Source organism: Pongo pygmaeus, chromosome 5 (genome assembly GCF_028885625.2).
Source record: "Pongo pygmaeus isolate AG05252 chromosome 5, NHGRI_mPonPyg2-v2.0_pri, whole genome shotgun sequence".
NCBI classification, from domain to species: domain Eukaryota; kingdom Metazoa; phylum Chordata; class Mammalia; order Primates; family Hominidae; genus Pongo; species Pongo pygmaeus.
The window spans coordinates 15452556-15472433 of record NC_072378.2 but is presented as its reverse complement, the minus strand read 5'-3'; the positions used below and the strand labels follow the sequence as shown (position 1 = coordinate 15472433).

General features: G+C 50.5%; 2 protein-coding genes across 11 annotated transcripts in view; one reads left to right on the top strand and one right to left on the bottom strand.

Annotated features, from left to right (window-relative positions):
* The window catches only part of DTNBP1 (dystrobrevin binding protein 1), a 143078-nt gene extending 135284 nt beyond the window's left edge, over positions 1–7794 (top strand). For both annotated transcript variants that reach the window (XM_054491182.2, XM_063665839.1), the window contains 2 exons: positions 5971–6114; positions 7382–7794. In XM_054491182.2, coding sequence (XP_054347157.1) covers positions 5971–6114; positions 7382–7626 — 389 coding nt within the window. In that variant the 3' untranslated portion in view covers positions 7627–7794. The remainder of the gene's footprint in view (positions 1–5970; positions 6115–7381) is intronic.
* Positions 7795–8537: 743 nt separating this feature from the next.
* Positions 8538–19878, bottom strand: part of JARID2 (jumonji and AT-rich interaction domain containing 2) — a 278177-nt gene continuing 266836 nt past the window's right edge. For all 9 annotated transcript variants that reach the window (XM_063665836.1, XM_063665835.1, XM_054491177.2 and 6 more), the window contains 3 exons: positions 17189–17372; positions 13353–13460; positions 8538–10540 (listed from right to left, as the gene is read on the bottom strand). In XM_063665836.1, coding sequence (XP_063521906.1) covers positions 10358–10540; positions 13353–13460; positions 17189–17372 — 475 coding nt within the window. In that variant the 3' untranslated portion in view covers positions 8538–10357. The remainder of the gene's footprint in view (positions 10541–13352; positions 13461–17188; positions 17373–19878) is intronic.

The following is a 19878-nucleotide window of genomic DNA, read 5'->3' as shown; positions in this document are numbered from 1 at the left end:
AGGATGATGAAGTAGTAGACGCGTGGCTGGCTTGGAAGGAGCAGCTTCTGTTGATGGCCAGCCCCTGGTGACAGGGACGGGCACGTACTGCAGTTGCTCCACAGCTAGCAAGGCACCGGGCTGGCAGAGAGAACACGTCTAGCAGATACCTGCTGGAAAATACCTGCAAGGAAATATGAAGTGATTAAATTTTTGTGGTTTGGGGTATCTCAAAGATTAAGTTTCAAGAAAATATTGGGCTCATTTTTTTAAGGTAAAAATCAGGCACATGTTGCCAATATATGGTTTTGAAAGCTTTGAAGAAGAAAATTGGCAGCCCTGGGCTTTCTAGCTTTCTCTTGAGCTAGAGCTGAAAGACAGCCACACACGGGAATCGGGCATCCCAGCTCAGACTTCCCAGCCTGAGGAGCCACAGCACCTTTCTTAGGGAGGAATCTTCATCTCCAAGGATTAGTATTAATTTAGGAGAATCAATCACAATTTAAAAAACTCTACAGCGAACATGGTGTTTTGGACTCATGCCACTAAATCAGAAATAGCAGGTGGAATTTCACTTTCAGAAGCATCATTTCTTGATTAAGACAAGGCCATGGAAAGTTTATCCAGAGAATCATCAGAGGAAGGGGTGAAGGCACATCTGTGCCCACTTGGATGGTGCTGAGGCCAGGCGGCCCCCAAGCACAGAGGCTCTCAGGCTTGAGGACTGAAGGCGGTGCCGGGAGGGCTGAGCAGCAAGAGGGGGCCTGGGCCCCACCACATGCCCCGCAGGCCTCTCCATGCCGTTAAGACATAATTAGATGTTTTGTAAGACCCTAGCCCAGGTTTGATCTTCTGCCTGACATGACTGCCATTTTCTTAGTAAAGCATTTTTATTGCTTTCATTTTATTGCTGAGTGTCAGGGTATCCTGCAGTTACTTATTAATAAATACCTCAGAGATGTCCTGGTCTGTGCCTGGGTTTTCTGGCTCTGTGTTTCCATAGATTTCAGGCTCTTGTGTCTCTGAACTGGTAGTTCAGCAAAATAGAATCCTATGGAGCCAGGGATGCCCGTTTCCAGAGGGATTGATCAGCTCTGGGATGCTCCAGCGTGGAGCCAGTGCCCTGGGAAGAGAATGAGGTTTGGGGCTAATGATAAAATTACAATAAAGTTAGAAAAGATAGAATTAACGGGCAACAGTGCACCTAAGTGCTATGATTTTGAGAATCATCCATACTGATACATTCACTTCTAATTTGATTTCCATTCTTAAATATTTATTTCCATTGAATAAATGTAATTTATTCATTGATGTATTGATGAGTGTTTCCAGTTTTCTTATTTAATAAAAACAATGCTGACATGGACTTTGTTTTAGGATGGAGTCTCACTCTGTCACCCAGGCTGGAGTGCAGTGGCATGATCATAGCTCATTGCAGTCTGGCACTCCCGGGTTCAAGTGGTTCTCCCACCTCAGGCTCCCGAGTAGCTGGGACCACAGGTGTGCACCACCATGCCGGGCTAATTTTTTATTTTTTGGAGAGACAGGGTCTCACTATGTGGCCCAGGCTGGTCTCGAACTCCTTGGCCCAAGTGATCCTCCCACCTGGGCCTCCCAGAGTGCTGGGATTACAGGCGTGAGCCACCAAACCCGGCCTTGGACATTCTTATAATCTCTCTCTGTACATATACGTAAGAGTTGCTTTAAGATCAGCTGTTCTCAGACTTGAGCAGCCTCACAGTCCCCTGGAGGGCTATTCAAACATGGATTCCTGGGCCCACTGCAGGTGTGAGGTGGGGCCTGAGGATTTGCATTATAACCAAGTTCCCAGGTGATGCTGAGGGGACCACACTTTGGAAACCATTTCTTTAGCGTATATAACTAGAAGAGGAATTACTGGTCACAGTGACATGGCTGTCTTTCATTTTACTAGATGCTGTCAAATTTCTTGCCAAAACATTTGCACCAGTTTCCAGTCTCCCCAGCCACATATGCACATCTGATTACATCTTTCCCGGCACTTGGTAGCATCAGATTTTTAAATTTTTGGTAATCTGTTGGAATGAAATGACACCTTTGGCAGTTTCTGTATATTCACTAGTCTTCAAGCCTCTCTTTCGGCTCCGTTCTTCTGCCGCCTATCCCTGAGCCAAAACCATACTGTGGTATACTTAGTTATCAAGTGTTGGTTCTCAGCTGGGGACACTTTTGCCCCCGAGGGGACATTTGGCAATGTCTGGAGACCCATTTTGCTTGTCGTGCCTGGGGTAAGGGTGTGCTACTGGCAACTAGTGGACAGAGGCCAGGGATGCAGTTAAACACCCCACACTACCCAGGACACCCCACAACCAAGAACGATCTGGCGCAAAGTGTCAGGAGTCCTGGGGCTGAGAAAATGTTTTCTAGTGAAGCCTGAGTCCGCTGGAGCCATTCCTGACCTGCCCTGCACGTCTGCATGCATTTATTTTCTTCATAGATGCCATGACTTTTCTTGGGGTCTTGTCCTTTAGTTTAAATGACACAGTTTCAAGTTTGTTGAAGAACCTTGTTTACAGTTTGAGTGGAATTGCAGTAAGTTTCTGGACAGAGACACACTGGGCCTGTTAGTGGTATTGGATCTTTCTGCAAGTGCACTTGTCTCATGCATTCCTGAGTATTGGGTAGAACTTGCCTCCGATGCTGATACCAGTGACTACTCTATTTGAAGAGCTACCTATTCTTTTTTTCTGATAGTTATAGAGATTTACTATTTCTTCTTAATTTTGGCAAGTTTTCCATGGAATTGTCTTTAGTTGTCAGATATGTCAGCATAACGTTGCCCATGGTGTGCGTCTCCGCCTTAGCTGTGTTCCTGGTTAGGTTTGCTTTTGCATTTTTAAAATTGTTCATGTGCCTTTTATTCCTTTCATCTCTATTTACGATGAGTCTTACCCAGAACATAACCATTTTTAAGCTTTTTTCCCCTAAAGAACCAGCTTCTTTGTTCTTTCTACTGTTTCATTAACTTCTCTTCAGTTTCGCTTGCTTTGGGCGGTTGTTTTTTTCTAACCCAAGTTGAATACTCAGGCTTCATTTTCAGCGTTCCTCTCTAGTAAGGCATTCAAAGCTATGGATTTCTTGCAGGGGTACCATTTTAGCTGAATCCTACAAATTTTGACATTCATAATTTCTGGGTAAATTTTATCATTAGCATTTCATATTTGATTTGTGAACTGTTTATAAATGTTTTTTAAAAATAATTAGATGTGTGAAAGTTTTCCTAGCGGTTACCAATTTCTAACTAAATTTCATTGTGATTGGAGAATGGGATTTCGATTTCTCTTACTAACTTTGGGACTGCTGATGTCAGTCATCAAATAGGTGTAGTGACATGCCCCCAAGATTATGGATATTATGTTTTCATTGTCATTCTGCCATTTTTTTACTTTAAAAACGTAACCAAAAATAGAAGTTTTAGATTCTCTTCCTGGTGAATTGAACCATTTAAATCATAAGTACTACTTTTTATCCCAATATTACTTTTGTTTCTCATTAAAATCTATTTTGATATTAATATAGCTATATCAGCTTTCTTCTTGTTTGCTCATTATATCTTTTCATTTTTTAAGAAACATTTTCATGTTTCTGTGTCTCCATATTTGTCTCCTGTAAACAGAAGGTAGCTGGATTTTATTTTAGTTCAGTCGTATAATCTCTTAACTGGCAAGTTTGGCCCATTGACGTTTCCTGTGATCACTGACACACCCATTACCATCTTATTTGTTGCTACAGAATTTTCCTGAAAGCTTTTCCTATGCTTCTTAGTCCAATTTTTTCTCTCCTGTTTTAAGTTATACTCCTGCCCTTTTCAAGAAGATGGCACAGACAGACTTTCAAAACTGAAGTCAGAAGCCAAAATCTAAAAGACAGAAAGGCCTTGGCAAAGGGCTTCCGTAGGTCAGAAAGGAAACCCTCAGAAGCGTGCCCCCAAAAACAAGAAGCCTGACCAATGTGCCTTCAAATTTCCCTGACGACTCAGCCCTGAAGATCCAGCCCAGTGAACTGCTGTCCCTGCATGGCTGAGCTCAACCCCTGGCCAAGTCCGAGGCAGAGCAGGCTGGCTCAGTTGGCGGGGATGCTGCTGCCAAGCACGGGACCATCTAAACCATAACACTTTTCCCCAACTGAAAATAGGAATTACTCTTACCTCTCATTCGAGTGCTGAACTTTAGTGATTTTCTGAGCCTGAAGATAAGAAGACTCACTTTCCTCCCAGATGAAGCCACAATCTCACGGCGCTGTGGCTCTGAGCACCCTCCTCTCCGACCCCCGTGTCTTTGCTCAGGAGGGTAACTTGGCCCTGGTGACTCTTCGTTATGACTGTTCCATTCCAGGTTTTACATTAACTCACACGCTCACAGGTCTCTTTGCTTAACATGCTTTCTTGCACTCAGCCCTTCCTTCACTGTGCCTCTAGCGACAGCAGGTTGATGATGACGTGTTTCTTCTTGGTCTCTGCGTTTCTCCTGGATCTTAACTGATACCTAATGTTACACCATTTTAGAGATGACATGTCTCTCTCCTCTTTGAACTTACTCCACAGTCTTCTGGCTTTTATTATTGTTGTTCAGAAGTTGCCTGTCATCCTAACTATTTCCTTCTCTTTCTTAACCTGCCCTCTGTCTCTGGCTGCCTTTTAGAGAGCCTTTGTCTTTGATGTTCTTCAACTTCAAAGCAATTGATGTAGGTGAGGATCGCTTTGATCTTGCTTGGAATGTTTTGCTTTTTAAATCTGTGTCCTGAGGTCTTTCATCGATTCGGGAAAATCATCAGCTTCTTTGAACAGAGTTCTCTCCCCTTCTTGGCTTTGGGGAAATGTGACCAGATGCTACGCTTCTGCGTCTTTCGTACCTCTTACGCTCTCTTGTATTTCCTTTCTTTGTTCTTCTATGCTGCATTATGGCAGATTTACTCATCCTGCCTTCTAGTTTATTAATTTTCTATTGGGCTGCGACTGTGCCCCGAGTTTGAGATTTCAGTCTCTTCTACCTAGTCATTATTTGGCTTTCAAATATCTGTCCTTATTTTTGACACCTTGTTTTTGACTTCACCTTTCCTGTGACCGCGGTGTGTGAACGGCCATCTCGCATTCTTCAGCGAGGATGATGTTTGTTTCTGCTGCCCTTCGCTCAGAGTGGCTCATTTCATGTGTTACAAATGCCAGATTGGGTTGGGATTGACTTTGTATAAACCAAGGTTAAGGGAGGGTCCTTCCAGAAATAATTTGCATTTGCTTCTGCCAGGCATCCCGATGGCTAGGATAACTTATGTGGCTTGTGGTTTTCTGGACCATAGAGGTAGTTTGCCTATGAGTAAAGACCTGTGGGGCGTCCCGTGCTCAGTGCCCGGGCTGAGGCCGACTAGGCATGTGCTGTTTCATGGGGTCGCCGTCTGCTGGCGGGCTGGGTTTTGTTTTCTCCTAGTCTGTGCTTCCACTGCAGGGAGCTCTTAGAGCTTACAGATGGTCAAACCCCTTCTGCCATTAGGCCTGAGAAATGTTCCAAGGGCAGTGGAAACTCCACTTGCAATTAGAGGAGTGTGCCTGCCGGGAAGGTTCGGGGCAACTGTAGGCAGGAAGCAGAGCTGTGACTGGCAGGGAGGAAGGTCGCTAACTGTTGCTGCAGGAATGTTGGCCTCTTTGAGACAGGCTGAGCGTCCTACTCCAAACAGCCGGGACTCGCTTAATGCAGAGATTGGTCTTCAGCGTCCCAAAGGGCTGGGGATGAACAGATTAAGGAAAGTGTAAAAGGTAATAATAGTTGCCAAGGGTGATTTAGGATGCATTTAAAGTGCCAGACTGCCATATGTCATCTACTAATACGTTGCTTCAAATTCCATTTTGAAGTAAGCTTAGAAAATGCAATGTAGCTAGCCTAATGCCAATGGAAGTTCACCTTTTAAAGTAATATTAAAGACAGCGTGTCCTTTCTTGTGTTGCTCATCTATCCACAGAGCCCATAGGCAGCATGTCATCCATGGAAGTGAACGTGGACATGCTGGAGCAGATGGACCTGATGGACATATCTGACCAGGAGGCCCTGGACGTCTTCCTGAACTCGGGAGGAGAAGAGAACACTGTGCTGTCCCCCGCCTTAGGTAGGGTTGACAAATGCCACTCCCCTCCCAAGGGGAGATGTGAGAACCATCTGCCAGTCGCTTACACATAAACCCCCAAGCTCACAGCCAGCTCCTGGCTCCCTAACCCCACGGTTCCACATGGCTGTGTGGCAGCTGCAACAGTGGTGTGGTTCCGTCATGAATTCTTCTCAAAGATTTGACATGCTCCACTCTGGTAACTTTGGTGAGTTGAGAGCTTTCTTGTTTTCCCTCCTTTACCACCCAGAAATCCATTTGAGTCTGCTCCTTGTGGTTAAGGACTGGCGTTTGCATGGAGATGCGGACTCTCCTGCGTGGCTCAAGGGAAACTCTTCCCTCTTCGTGTGACAGGCATTTAGGGACATGCCTGCCATGGGCAAAGCCATGGTATATGTTCAGCTCTTGGCCTGTGTTGTAAAACTTAGTTGCACTTCAGTTCCTTTCATCCCTTCCCAAAATTTTGTTTCACATTCATGCAGCAAATATTGACCGAGGTGCCAGACCTGTACCTGGGCTTGGTGCGTTTCAAATTTCAGACAAGTTCTTCTGGCTGGGTCAAGGCAAAGCTCAGTCGTCCCAGCAGCACCTCAGCCATCTCTAGAAGGTTCTACCCTTACCACGGTTTCAGCTTCCTCTAAACTTCTCCCCCACTTCTCCTGGCAATGTTAGAACGGTGTCATCCCAGGAAAGAGAAGGGGCTTGGGTGCATTTGCCCCCATCCTGAGAAAGCCAGAATACTGGAAACCAGAATGAACCCTCACCCAGAGTCAAGGAAAGATTTAGAAACAGTGACACCTGCATATAGAATTTTGATTCCTCGAAGAGCCTATTTAGTTCCATAAAATTGGAGAACTGCTGAAAGGCCAGTAATTCCGACTTTCTCAGCAGTGGTGTCTCTGAATTACTGCAAAGGGTTAAAAAAAAAAAATCTAGATTATCAAGGTTACAAGGACTGCTCCTCAAAGATACGCAGCACTTGCCTTTGGGCCTCTATTACACACGTATTACAGTCTTAGGAGCTCTTGATCTGTGTCACAGGTGGCTGACTCCTTAGGGGACAGAAGGGTCACCGCAGGGCCTGAGGCTGCCTCTGGCATCACTCAGCTCAGTGTCTTCCAGGGCAGTTCCCGAGTTCTGCAGGGCCCAGGTGCCTGGAACAAAAACCACACACCCCTTTCATGATGGGCACATTCCACAGCTGTTGGCAGCAATTCTAATTCGCAATATTTTTATGACAGGGCTTTTTCTTCCCTACGTTGTTTTGCAGGGCCTGAATCCAGTACCTGTCAGAATGAGATTACCCTCCAGGTTCCAAATCCCTCAGAATTACGAGCCAAGCCACCTTCCTCTTCCTCCACCTGCACCGACTTGGCCACCCAGGACATCAGTGAGGGTGGGGAGTCCCCCGTTGTTCAGTCTGATGAGGAAGAAGTTCAGGTGGACACTGCCCTGGCCACATCACACACTGACAGAGAGGCCACTCCGAATGGTAGTGACGACAGCGACTCTTAAATTGGGACATGGGCGTTGTCTGGCCACACTGGAATCCAGTTTTGGCTGTATGCGGAGTTCTACCTGGAAAGCCAGGTTGTTTTATAGAGGTTCTTGATTTTTACATAATTGCCAATAATGTGTGAGAAACTGAAAGAACAGCTAACAATAAAGTGTGAGGACGGTAAACTGAGAGCGCACAGAGCTAGTTTGTACACAAAGGCTTCTAAATACACACATCCTTAAGGCCACTGTAACTCAGGATTCCTTAGAGTGAAGGGAGGCGCAGGTCCTGAGGGCCGCCCCAGGAGGTTGCATGTGGGCAGGGCCTGGGCCAGGCGGTGGAGGCTCCACAGGGCTCAGTTCTGCATGAGGCAGGGAATGACCTACCGTTTCACAGGTGGAAAATGCCACTTCCTATAGAAGAGCTTACTGTAGCCAAACCGCTCTGGCAAAGCTTGGGGTTTTCCTTTGATCATTACGGAAGTATCAGTCCAGTAGCCAGCCAGTCCAACCCCTACTTTCACACCCCTGGGCCCAAAAGAACAGAAACAAGCCCAAAGCAATCCTCCATTCTTTATGAAAAGAAACTGGTCCCCTGGAGATGTGTTCCTGCCATCACTCCTCCAGCCCAATGAGTGAGATGACAGACTCCTCGCCGAGGTGAGGGGGTCTGTCTGCAGCCACACCACCCTGAACGCACCCAGTGTCGTCTCATCATGAAAGCAAGCTCAGCAGGGGGGCGCGGCTCGATGGGAAATGAGGGGGATGGCCGCAGGCCACATGGAAACCATTAGGTTAGGCTGAAGGGGACCCAGTGGCAGGTGGGAGCAGGACTGCGGTGTGGGGGTGGCTCTGCTCCCTGGCTGGGGGGAATCCTCTGCCCCCTGCCCGTGGATGTGAAAAGAAAGAGCTCATTCCATTCAGTCATCTTCCACAAGACAGACAAATGTCCAAAAAACTTTGTTTTTATTATTAAACCTTGTAGTACAAACCTGAAAAGTAAACAAAAAACTCGCAATAAACCACATGAAGTCTCCCTCCCAAGGGAGGGGTGCAGAGCAGCGCTAATAAATTAAACGTCAAACTGTAAGCCATAGGCAGAAGTTTACTGTCAAAAAGAGGGAAAGTACACAGCAAGGCCATAGAAACCGGACAACCACATTGGAAAACACTTGACTGTTTCTGTAATTGTTAAATATTCCAAAACAGTTCAGTCTTCTGCAACAACAACCAACAAAGTGGATCATAGGACGTTCCTGGCAGTCACCACTGGCAAGCTCAGTGCAATATGGGTAGCTACGGGATTGATGAATCCAATTATGAAACAAAGAACAGCTTGTGAAAACAGTTTCCCTTTTTTATTCCACACATACTGTACACACAACCGGAGAAGGGCAACAGCTACTCCATTATTATTTTTTTTTGTTGTTCAGTGATGTAAGCAGCACTTATAAATGTTACAAGAAAAACCCTGTAAGCATCCAATCCAACCGATGAAGAAACTGAAATGTAAGGCTTTTCTTCATCTTGTCTTCTCACCCCCCTCCCCACCCCCCACCGAGAAAAAGGCTCAAGTATTTAAAACAATTTACAGGCATATGTACAAAAGGGATGGGATTTTTTTTTCTTTTTTCCTTTTTGTTACAACATGAAGAGAAAAAATAGACAAGATGAACGCAAATGCATTTTCACATTCAAAAATAACTGCAGGCCTCCTAGCGGCTCTCTACATGATCATAAACAAAACAAATTTTAAAAGAAAGATTAATGCTGACTTGTGAAGGTGTCAAACAAGAAGCAGTGAGATGGAGATGGAATGTTAGAAAGATTGCACGTCGATGACAAAGAAGCACTTACGGCTTCCATCACTTTTTTTCCTTTTTTTTTTCCTTTTTTTTTTTTTTTTTTTAAATCTTAAGGATGCTATTGAAGGGTTTTTTGATAAAGTAGCCAACAGCACCAAAAAATAACAGAATGGATTTCCTAATGAAATCAGGCACAGGTCTCCCTCATGTGACCCCTCCAAGGCAGGCAGTCTTTTCCGTCTTCCTCGCTCGCTTTTCTTCTTTCCTTGAACAGATGCATAGTGATGTGCTGGTGGAGAGCCCACTCGCTCCCGTCTCCTCGTTCCGCCTATGGTTAGGAAACAACGTCCGCCTTCAGCTGCCACAACCGCCCAGAGAAACAAAACGGGGGTGCCCCGGCTTCCCAGATTACAAGCTCATCTGGCACACGGCAGAAGACGACAGCCAAAGCAAAGCCATTTCAAGTTTCGTGTGTGTGTGTGTGTGTGTGTGTGTGCGCGCGCACGTGTGTGTCTCCTATCCCTTCTAAAAAATCTGCTCACATGACTGATGGTTTTTAAATTTGTTCTCCAAACTTCACCCTCTTCAAAAATGGGTTAAAAAGCCTTTTTTCCCCCAACAGTTACCAAAAAAAAAAAAAAAATCAAAACCAAAAAAAGGCTTTTGTCAGCCATGGGGCAATACAAATTAATACAGCCCCTCCAGGGTTTTTAAAACAGTGACTATACGGCAGTTTCCAAAATCTGACTGCAGTATCTAGGTTTTCTAAGTACAAAAAAAAGTTCAACAGTTTAATGCTAAAACAAAATTAGTTCTCTAAAACCAGAAGAAAGTCTTCTTTAGAGCTAGTGCAAAGACAGCTTGAATCCTACAGCAAGTACTCCAAACTAGAATATAATAATTACAAAAAAATATATATAAATCGACCACGGGCGTTGGCATCTTCATGATGAGCTCGAAGCACTTTTGGATGAACCAGAGGCTGACAGACGGGAGGGGGGCACGTCCACTGTCGCTCTCTTGCGGGGACCTCTTTTTGGTGTGGGTTTACTGAGACAGTTCTCAATGCTGCCGTTTTTACCAGACACTTTGCCACAGATCTGATTGACCAGACTGATAATCTGTTCCTGTTTGGAGGTGAAAGGAAGACACAGTTAACATGCCATATTAACAAGAGCTCTGTCCCTGACAGCCATGCAGGGGCAAGTTGAGGGCAGCGGGCAGCGGTCCCCTTCACCACACCAACCAACAGCTTTTAAAATGCCCCCGAGAGGCTCAGATGCAGTGAGTCTCCCTTTCCCAGCTCCTCCTGATGCCACATAGCAGGCATGGCCGTTTCATCCTCATCAACACCCTGGTCCACCATGGTTTGCCTGCTCATAAGGGCAGGGCTGGCAGGAGAGCCCAGAGCACTGCCTCCACCACAGAGCACTCAGCAAAGAGACCCGGGGGCTTTGTTACATCCTGGATGGTGACACAAATACCCAAGCTACTTGACTCACTTTAGCTACCAGCCACTGAACCTGGCCATGCAAGTAAATGCAAACACTTCTCAACCTATACATATCCTTGTACTTCACCCAAGAGAATCATTTATCTGTCGGCACCAAAAACTCTGTGTGTAACTTTCACACAGTACATCCTATAATCATCTCATTTTTAAAAACAACATGGCGAGGAGTAGCAAACGTGCATCTTATGAGCATCTCTCTGGGCCACGGGTGGCTGGGAACCATGATGAGCCTGGCAGGAGAGGAAGCCAGCCATGGAATGCAACATCTGAGGGCCTGATCTCTAGTCCTCTGAAAAGCCCTCAAGATGAGGGTGAGAAAGTGACAGCTGGCTCCCATCACAAGTTAAAGGTGCCTTCGGAAGGCGGGGCGGTCTGCACATATCTGTAATAACACCATAGTCATGGCTGCTTGAGGTACTGATGATAAACACTGTAACGGATAAGTGGATGAGCTGCCATAAAACCCATTTAGGTGGCTACTGCTACCTTACCGTAAGGACAAGTGAGGAGGAGCCGGCAGTGTGCGGGTACAGGAGGGCACCGTTCCCTCCCCTGCGTTCAGCTCGACAGGTGGACAGCACCTCCCCAGACCAGTGCTCTCACACCAGGCTTGGCAGCAGGCGGCCCGACACCCTGCTTGGCCAGCCTGCAAGGGCCAGAGGCACAAATGGCTCCAAACTCCCCAGAAAGCTTCACCATCCATGAGAACCCAAGCCATGAATTCAGGGATTTGCAATCTAGGTGCGCCCCCCCCCACCCCAGCAAGGGTGGGTGTTTAAAGCAGACTGTCCCGGGTCAGCAGGCCCAGACACGGGTGATTTGTGTACTGGGCACACTGGGAGGTTGAGAAGAAGATTTTGCAATGGTCACTGTTTACAAGGTAGAAATTTCCTATTTAAAAGAATGGGGCAGGTGCGGTGGCTCACGCCTGTAATCCCAGCACTTTGGGAGGCTGAAGCAAGCGGATCACCTGAGGTCAGGAGTTTGAGACCAGCCTGACCAACATGGTAAAACCCTGTCTCTACTAAAAATAAAAATAAGCCAGGTGCGTAGTGGCGGGCACCTGTAATCCCAGCTACTCCGGAAGCTGAAGCAGGAGAATCGCTGGAACCCAGGAGGCGCAGGTTGCAGTGGGCCGAGATCATGCCACTGCACTCCAGCCTGGCGACAGAGCAAGACTCCGTCTTAAAAACAAAAAACAATGCACAGCTCAACAGGGGGCAGAGGCACAGACATGCTTACTGAACTACTCAGCCGCTACAGAGTATGCAGTTTCCAAATACCTTTGCTCCTAATTCATCAAAACCAACCATTAGGTCTCAGACAGCCCCCGAATGCCATTCTTTTCCCAGGATCTGGTCACGTCAGACATCAGACTACAGAAACAGGCTGCTGGTGAGAGGCACAACCCATGATTCACAGAGCGCTTTCCAGGCAGCCAGAGGAAGCCTCCCCGTGCCGCCGCCTCCCACAGGGTGCCAGAGCCATGCTCACGCTCAGCCGCAAAGGCTTCGTTATTTTTAACTGTGCCTGGACATTTGCTGCTGAGGTGAAGGAGGGACAGCCGGTGCTTACTGCCTTCACCCAGCATGCTCTTTGAAACAAAACAGATGCAAAGAGTTGTTCTTCCAGCTCTCCAATCGTTTAGCTCAAGGCTTATCGAGTGAGACCCACCACTTGGCCCCACCGCCTGGGCCCCCAGACACACCAGGCCCCTCACAGTCATACCCGCAGCACCCACCCCACTCAGTGGCCTCAAATGTGCGATGACCACAATGTGGCGACCTTCCTCATAACCAGCCTCATCAGAGTCTGTGGGAAGCACGTGGGGAAGGCGGGCAGAGCAGGGGAGGGGCAGAGCAGGGGAGAGGCACTGCTGCCAGGAGTTCCGCCACTCAGGGCGGCCCCCAGCTGCACAGGCTGTGCATTGTTATGACCCCTCTCTCCAGAAGAGTGTGGCACCTGCAGGAAGGCACCGGGATTTCACATCATGGGGCCCGTCCTGCCCCAATGTCCGCAGACACTTCCAGCTCTCTCAGCTTGAAGGGGCTGGCATCGAGTGAGTGGAGATTGGAGAGGCCACTGCCAACCATCCCACTGTGCCTGAAACAGGTCACAAAAAAGGGTCTGGCTCTAAACCACAGTGGTGTGGCCCTTGGGAAAGCCACGGGGGACTGCAGGAAGAGCCTCAGCCCTTTTAAGAGCCCATCTCTGAAATCCAAATGCCTGTGCAGGAACCCCGCTCCCCCTGGGATCCTAACATGGGGCCTGAATGGGTTTAGGGCCTAAGAACAGGGCACCTCAGGCCTGCAGAGCCCTGACTACCCACCAGGCACAGAACTGCCAGGCCGGAGTGCCTACATCCAGCCGGGAGCAGGGAAGGCACCAGGCTGCCGCCCCGCCCTACCCCGCGGGCAGGGACTGACCTCATCGTAGCGGTACATCAACTTCAGCCCTCGGCAGGACTTCTGTTTCTCCACGTGGCGCAGAGCACACTCCAGACAGAACACGACGTTTTCGTTCTCTTGTACCACCTGCAAGCAAGAGCAGGACACCCGAAGGTCAGGAGGCAGCTCCACAGCGCCCTGGGAGGGTAAGGTAGGAGCAGGCCCGGCCAGGCAGCCCCTACACCCACTGCCCCAGCCAGAGCAGCCCCAGCACCCACCACCCGGGCCAAGGGCTTTGAGGACTGGAAACGCTGGAAATGGACTAAAACGAAAACTGACCAAACACCTGAAACATGGTCTTCAACTAGGAAGGTGAGTAACTGACCATCTCTGAGTTAGACCTAGGGGTAGCCCTCAAGTCCCCTCCAGATTTCTGCTGGAGTTTTCCTGGGACAAGTTCAGTCACCACCAGGCTGGTAAAGACAGTGAGGGGTGCGTATTTCTCATCTCTTGAGTTCTGAGGGCTCCTAAGATCCTGTGTTCGAAACCACCTTAGTGCTGGAATAGATGTGGAACATGGGAGGACTCCAACTCGGGCGGCCACGCGGGGAACACACCCTTGACTTTCCAGCAGCAAAACTGGTTCTCATGGTGGTCCATGAGCGGCTCACAGTCAACAGAGCAAGCGGCGTCCAACGACCCTATGCAGACTCCCCCAAAACCCTCAACACCACAGATTCCTGACCTCTGCAACGTGGACGAGCTCACCCACCAGCCCCGGCCATCCTTGGGCGGGCTGTCCACAAAGCCCACAGCTATCCCACCAGTGGACGCCCTGCTGCCTGAGGCCACAGGAGAGTGCTGGGACAGAGACCCTCACTGGGGGCCTGTCTAGGGCTGAGAGGGGCCGGATGAAAGGAAACAGCCACCTGGCTTCTGTGGGAGGGCTCCCATACTTCACGCTGACTCCAAGTCCTATTCTAATTCTGAGTTTGAAAATAAGGAAAAATTCAGTCTTAATACTCAAGAGGAGAAGGGTCATAGGCCTTTCTCAGAAAGCTTGAGGGGAAGGACTTGTTTTCGTCTGCAGTGTTTCTAGGCAAGGAACAGAAAACACGTTGTAGGAGTGTGGGAATGCTACCTACTGACAGAAATAAGACCTTGGAGAAACACTTGGGGCCAAGGCCAGGAAGAACAGGAAACACATCAAATTTAAATTCACAAATGTATTAGTAATCCAAGCAACGCAAACTGTCAACATAAGTCAAGCCTCAATGTTTGCCTATGGATTTATAATGGTTTTTTTTTTAGAGATGGAGTCTCGTACTGTCACCTGGGCTGGAGTGCGATGGCGCGATCTCGGCTCACTGTAACCTCCACCTCCCGAGTAGCTGGGACTACAGGCGCCCGCCACCACGCCCAGATAATTTTTTCTATTTTTAGTAGAGATAGGGTTTCACCATGTTGGCCAGGCTGTGATTGGCCCGCCTCAGCCTCCCAAAGTGCTGGGATTACAAGCATAAGCCACCATGCCTGGCTTTTTTTTTTTTTTTTTTTAAAGAGACAGGTTGTCACTCTGTCACCCAAGCTGGAGTACAGTGGTGTGATCATGGCTTACTGTAGCCTTGAACTTCTGGGCTCAAGTGATACCCCCGCCACCACACCCAGTTAATTTTTTGTATTTTTTGTAAAGATTAGTCTCTGTTACCCAGGCTGGTCTCGAACTCCTGGCCTCGAGTGATCTGCCCACCTTTGCCTCCCAAAGCACTAGGACTGGCCTACCATGCCCGGCCTCACAATATATTCTTTTTAAAATAACTTTCAGGCTGACAGGAAATGCCAGGTGACAACTCTGAAGTTCCTGAAGGATGGCTTGAAAATGAGGCCACCTGGTGCCACCTCACATGGACAGACCAGCTTCACCCCCAGGTGTAACTACCATACAGCCCTCAACGCATGAACAATGAATAGCATGTTCCAGCAAGAGGATGGACAGCTGGGCGCAGTGGCCCATGCCTATAATCCCGGGACTCTGGGAGGCTGAAGTAGGCAGCCTATGGGTAACAGCAAAACCCCATCTCTACCAAAAAAAAAAAAAAAGTTAGCCAGGCGTGGTGGTACACCTGCTGTCCCAGCTACTCAGGAGGCTGAGGTGGGAAGATGACCTAAGCCCAGGAGGTTGAGGCTACAGTGAGACAGGATCACAGCACTGCATTCCAGCCTAGGCAACAGAGCGAGACTGTCTCAAACAAAAAAAAAAAAAAGGGAGCACACCAAGCGATGCAGCTTTTATCAGTGATGTTTATAAGACACTTTGAAGATCTGGGAAAATGCTTATCATCATTTTCTTTTAAGAACCGAATGGCTCTAGGTAATACATTTTGAGAAGTCGGGGGGAAAAAAACCAGACAGAAGGAAATCTACAGGACAGGAGGCAGGGCGGTCACAGACCGCATTTGTCCCCCCCATCAAATGCCAACGTTGAACCTCCAGGATCTCAGCTGTGACTGCAGTTGGGGGTAGGGCCTCTAAAGAGGTAAATCAGCTCAAATGAGGCCGTGAGGGTGGGCCTATCTGATACAATGTGATTTGCGTCCTTAGGTAAGGAGGAGATGAGGACACACCGAGTTTTTAGCTCTTTCAAATGTTACAAAGCCCTGATCTGACGATCTGACTCATCCGGGAGAGGCTGTGTCCTCCCTCTTCTACAGGGCACGCCAGGACTCGGGGTGAGACAGCATGACACAGTCACACTGGGAGGCCAAGGAGAGTCGACCCGGGTCGCAGTCCTGGCCCACCACGGACAAGCAGAGGAACACGGAGGCACTGGCCTCTCAGGGAGTGTGCAGCCGGAGGGGGCACCTGTGGGACACAGGCACCACACAGCATATGGGGTGGGCGCCTCCTAGCTAGGCTTCTGCACTGGAGGTGTGAGGCACTGTGGAGAGGGACGAGGCCCAGGGAGGCAGGTCAGGGCCTTCGGGCGTGCTCTCTGTTCCAGGCTAAGGTGTGTAGTGGCGTGGAGCCATCTGCAGGGCCAGCTGGGAGTCCCTACCCAGAATGTGTCAGGGCAGCTGCCTGGTGACAGGTCAAGGGAAGACTGCAAGAAGCATGGCAAGGGCCACAGCCGTCCAGTAGCCATGGAAGGGCCTTTCTGAGCCCACCTCTGGCCTGGAACAGGAGTGAGCAGGGGGAGGAGGTGTTTGTTATTAACCCCAAAGCTGGGGCAGGCAGGTGGGCATGAGGAAGCCAGCAGGGCACAGTCGAGAAGGCGAGAGGAATGCAGTCTGCTGTAGCCTGGAGTGGCTGTGCCAGAAAAGCATCTCTGATCCCAGATGGTACAGGGGGACCATCAGCGTTCACCAAGGATAGATTCCGAAGTCCTCAGGGGCTGAGGCAGATCATGTAGCTGAGCAGAAGCAGGCAGCCAAGAACAGAGCCAAAGGGCAGAGGCCATGGGCCCAGGTCCACCAGGCACAGGCCACGGCGGGTGGCAGACACTGCCCAGCACTGGAAACCCGCCCCTCACCGCCTCAAAAAGGATGAAGAGCAGAGTGTGTGGTGGGTGGAGTGACGACAAAGTAGGGCGGAGAGGGAGGCCACCTGCTCCTCAGGGAAGAAGGAGGCACCGCGGGACTGAGACAGGGCCACGTGTGGGCAGAGTAAAGGGACAGCCTCTGTGTGGCCTGGTCACTGTGGGTAAGGCAGCCACCTCCGGAGGCCGGAAGCTCCGCCGAGGTCCCACAGCTGGCTCCACAGATGGGAGCACAGCAGGTCTCCTGGGCAGAGAGTGCCCTCCCTCTTCTGGGGGCAACCCCGGAGCTCTCAGGCCAAGCACTACATGTGAGGACGCCGGCAGGGCCAGGTGGGCTCACCATAGACAGGTAGCACAGGTGCTGGCAGATCTGACACCTCCTTTCCGACGTCTCCAACTGCAGCCACTTTCGAGGCTTTTTCTTCCCGTCCGCCACCGTGCTGCTGCCGTCGTGGCTGCCGTAGCGCGCGGAGGAGTGGAGGCCAGCCTCGAACAGCTGCCTTCGCTGCCGCAGCTCTGTATCCCTGCCAGACACGGGGGACGGCCCAAACCTTTAGTGACGGCCTGCCGTGCTCACCAGCAGAAGGGACACACGCACCCCACACCGGCCTCCCTCCAGACACAGCCTCCTGTCAGGAAGTGAGGCCTGCTCGGGAGGCAGAGCGCAGTTCACCTCCCCGGCTCAGCACAGGCCCCATGTGCCTTAGTCTAAAGGTCAGTGACGGCCCTGGCTGATGAGGCTACTCCGCAGCCAGACTTAGTAACGCAGGGACAAACACATCACAACGGCTGCAAAACCACGGCCACCTAGTAAGGGCTTCTCCCTATGTCCCAAGCCAAGGAGAGAGTCAAACTATCTGCTGGTATCATCACCAAAACTTCAAAATTCATGTGCTCACAGCACAACCCAGAGCCTCGCTCCAGGATGGGAGAGGCACTGGGACCTACATGGTGGGGAAGAGAAGGGGGTTACACAGGCGCCACTTTGCTCAGCATCCGCCCTGACCCACTCCACCCTCGGGGAGGGCTGCCTGGAGGCCTCCCCACCACACACCACACACCCACCACACACACGCATGCCACACACACACCCACGCCACACACACCACACACCACACACACCCACGCCACACCACACACCACACCCACGCCACACACACCCACGCCACACCCCACACCACACACCACCCACACCACACACACCTACCACACACACCCACACCCCACCACACACCCACCACACACCTACCACACACACCCACACCACACACCCACCACACACACACCCACGCCACACCACACACACCCACCACACACCACACACACCTACCACACACACCCACACCACACACACCCCCGCCACACCACACACCACACACACCACACACACCCACACCCCACCACACACCCACCACACACCTACCACACACACCCACACCACACACCCACCACACACACACCCACGCCACACCACACACACAACACACACCCACCACACACCACACACACCTACCACACACACCCACACCACACACACCCCCGCCACACCACACACCACACACACCACACACACCCACACCCCACCACACACCCACCACACACCTACCACACACACCCACACCACACACCCACCACACACACACCCACGCCACACCACACACACAACACACACCCACCACACACCACACACACCTACCACACACACCCACACCACACACACCCCCGCCACACCACACACCACACACACACACCCACGCCACACCACACACCACACACACACACACACCCACGCCACACACACCCACCACACACCACACACACCTACCACACACACCCACACCACACACACCCCCGCCACACCACACACCACACACCCACACCACCACCCACCACACACACCACCACACACACCCACGCCACACACACCCACGCCACACCACACACCCACCACACCCACCACACACCACACACACAACCACACACACCACACACACAACCGCACACACCCACGACACACCACACACCACACCCACGCCACACCACACCCACACCACACACCCACACCACACACACCCACGCCACACCCACCACACACACCCACGCCACACACACCCACCACACACCCACGCCACACCACACACCACACCCACACCACACACACCCACGCCACACACACACCACACACACACCCACCACACACACCCACCACACCACACACACCACACACCCACGCCACACACACACCACACACCCACACCCACCACACACCACACACACCCACCACACACACCCACACACACACCCACACCACACACACCCACGCCCCACACCACACCCACACCACACACACGCCACACACACACACACCACCACACACACCCACGCCACACCACACACCACACACACCCACGCCACACCACACACCACACACACCCACGCCACACCACACACCACACCCACACCACACACACCCACGCCACACACACACCACACACACCCACCACACACACCCACGCCACACCACACACCCACGCCACACACACCACCACACACCCACGCCACACACACCCACGCCACACCCACACCACACACACCACCACACACCACACCCCCACGCCACACCACACACCACACCCACACTACACACACCCACGCCACACCACACACACACCCCCCACACCCCCACACACACACCACACACACACTACAAAGGTTGGCAAAAAAAAATGGAGGGTGGAGGACCGGGGGCAGCTATCCATGCCTTTCCCTAACTGGTGCAGAGTCAGGCTCTGACGCGGTGGGTCAGCAAGTACGTGTCAGGGGTCAGGAGCCCCTCTTGCAGTCATTCCCACAAAGAGGAGGAACCTCTTGGTGCTGGAGGTTCTGAGTCCAAACATCAAGGGGAAATTACTTTCTTAAAAAAAAAAAAAAAAAGTTAAAATAAAAACCACCACACCCTAAAAAAAACCTTTGCCCATCTGGAAAAGCATCATATGGGCCCCTCAGTGCCAAGGGGCTCTGCGGCTGCAG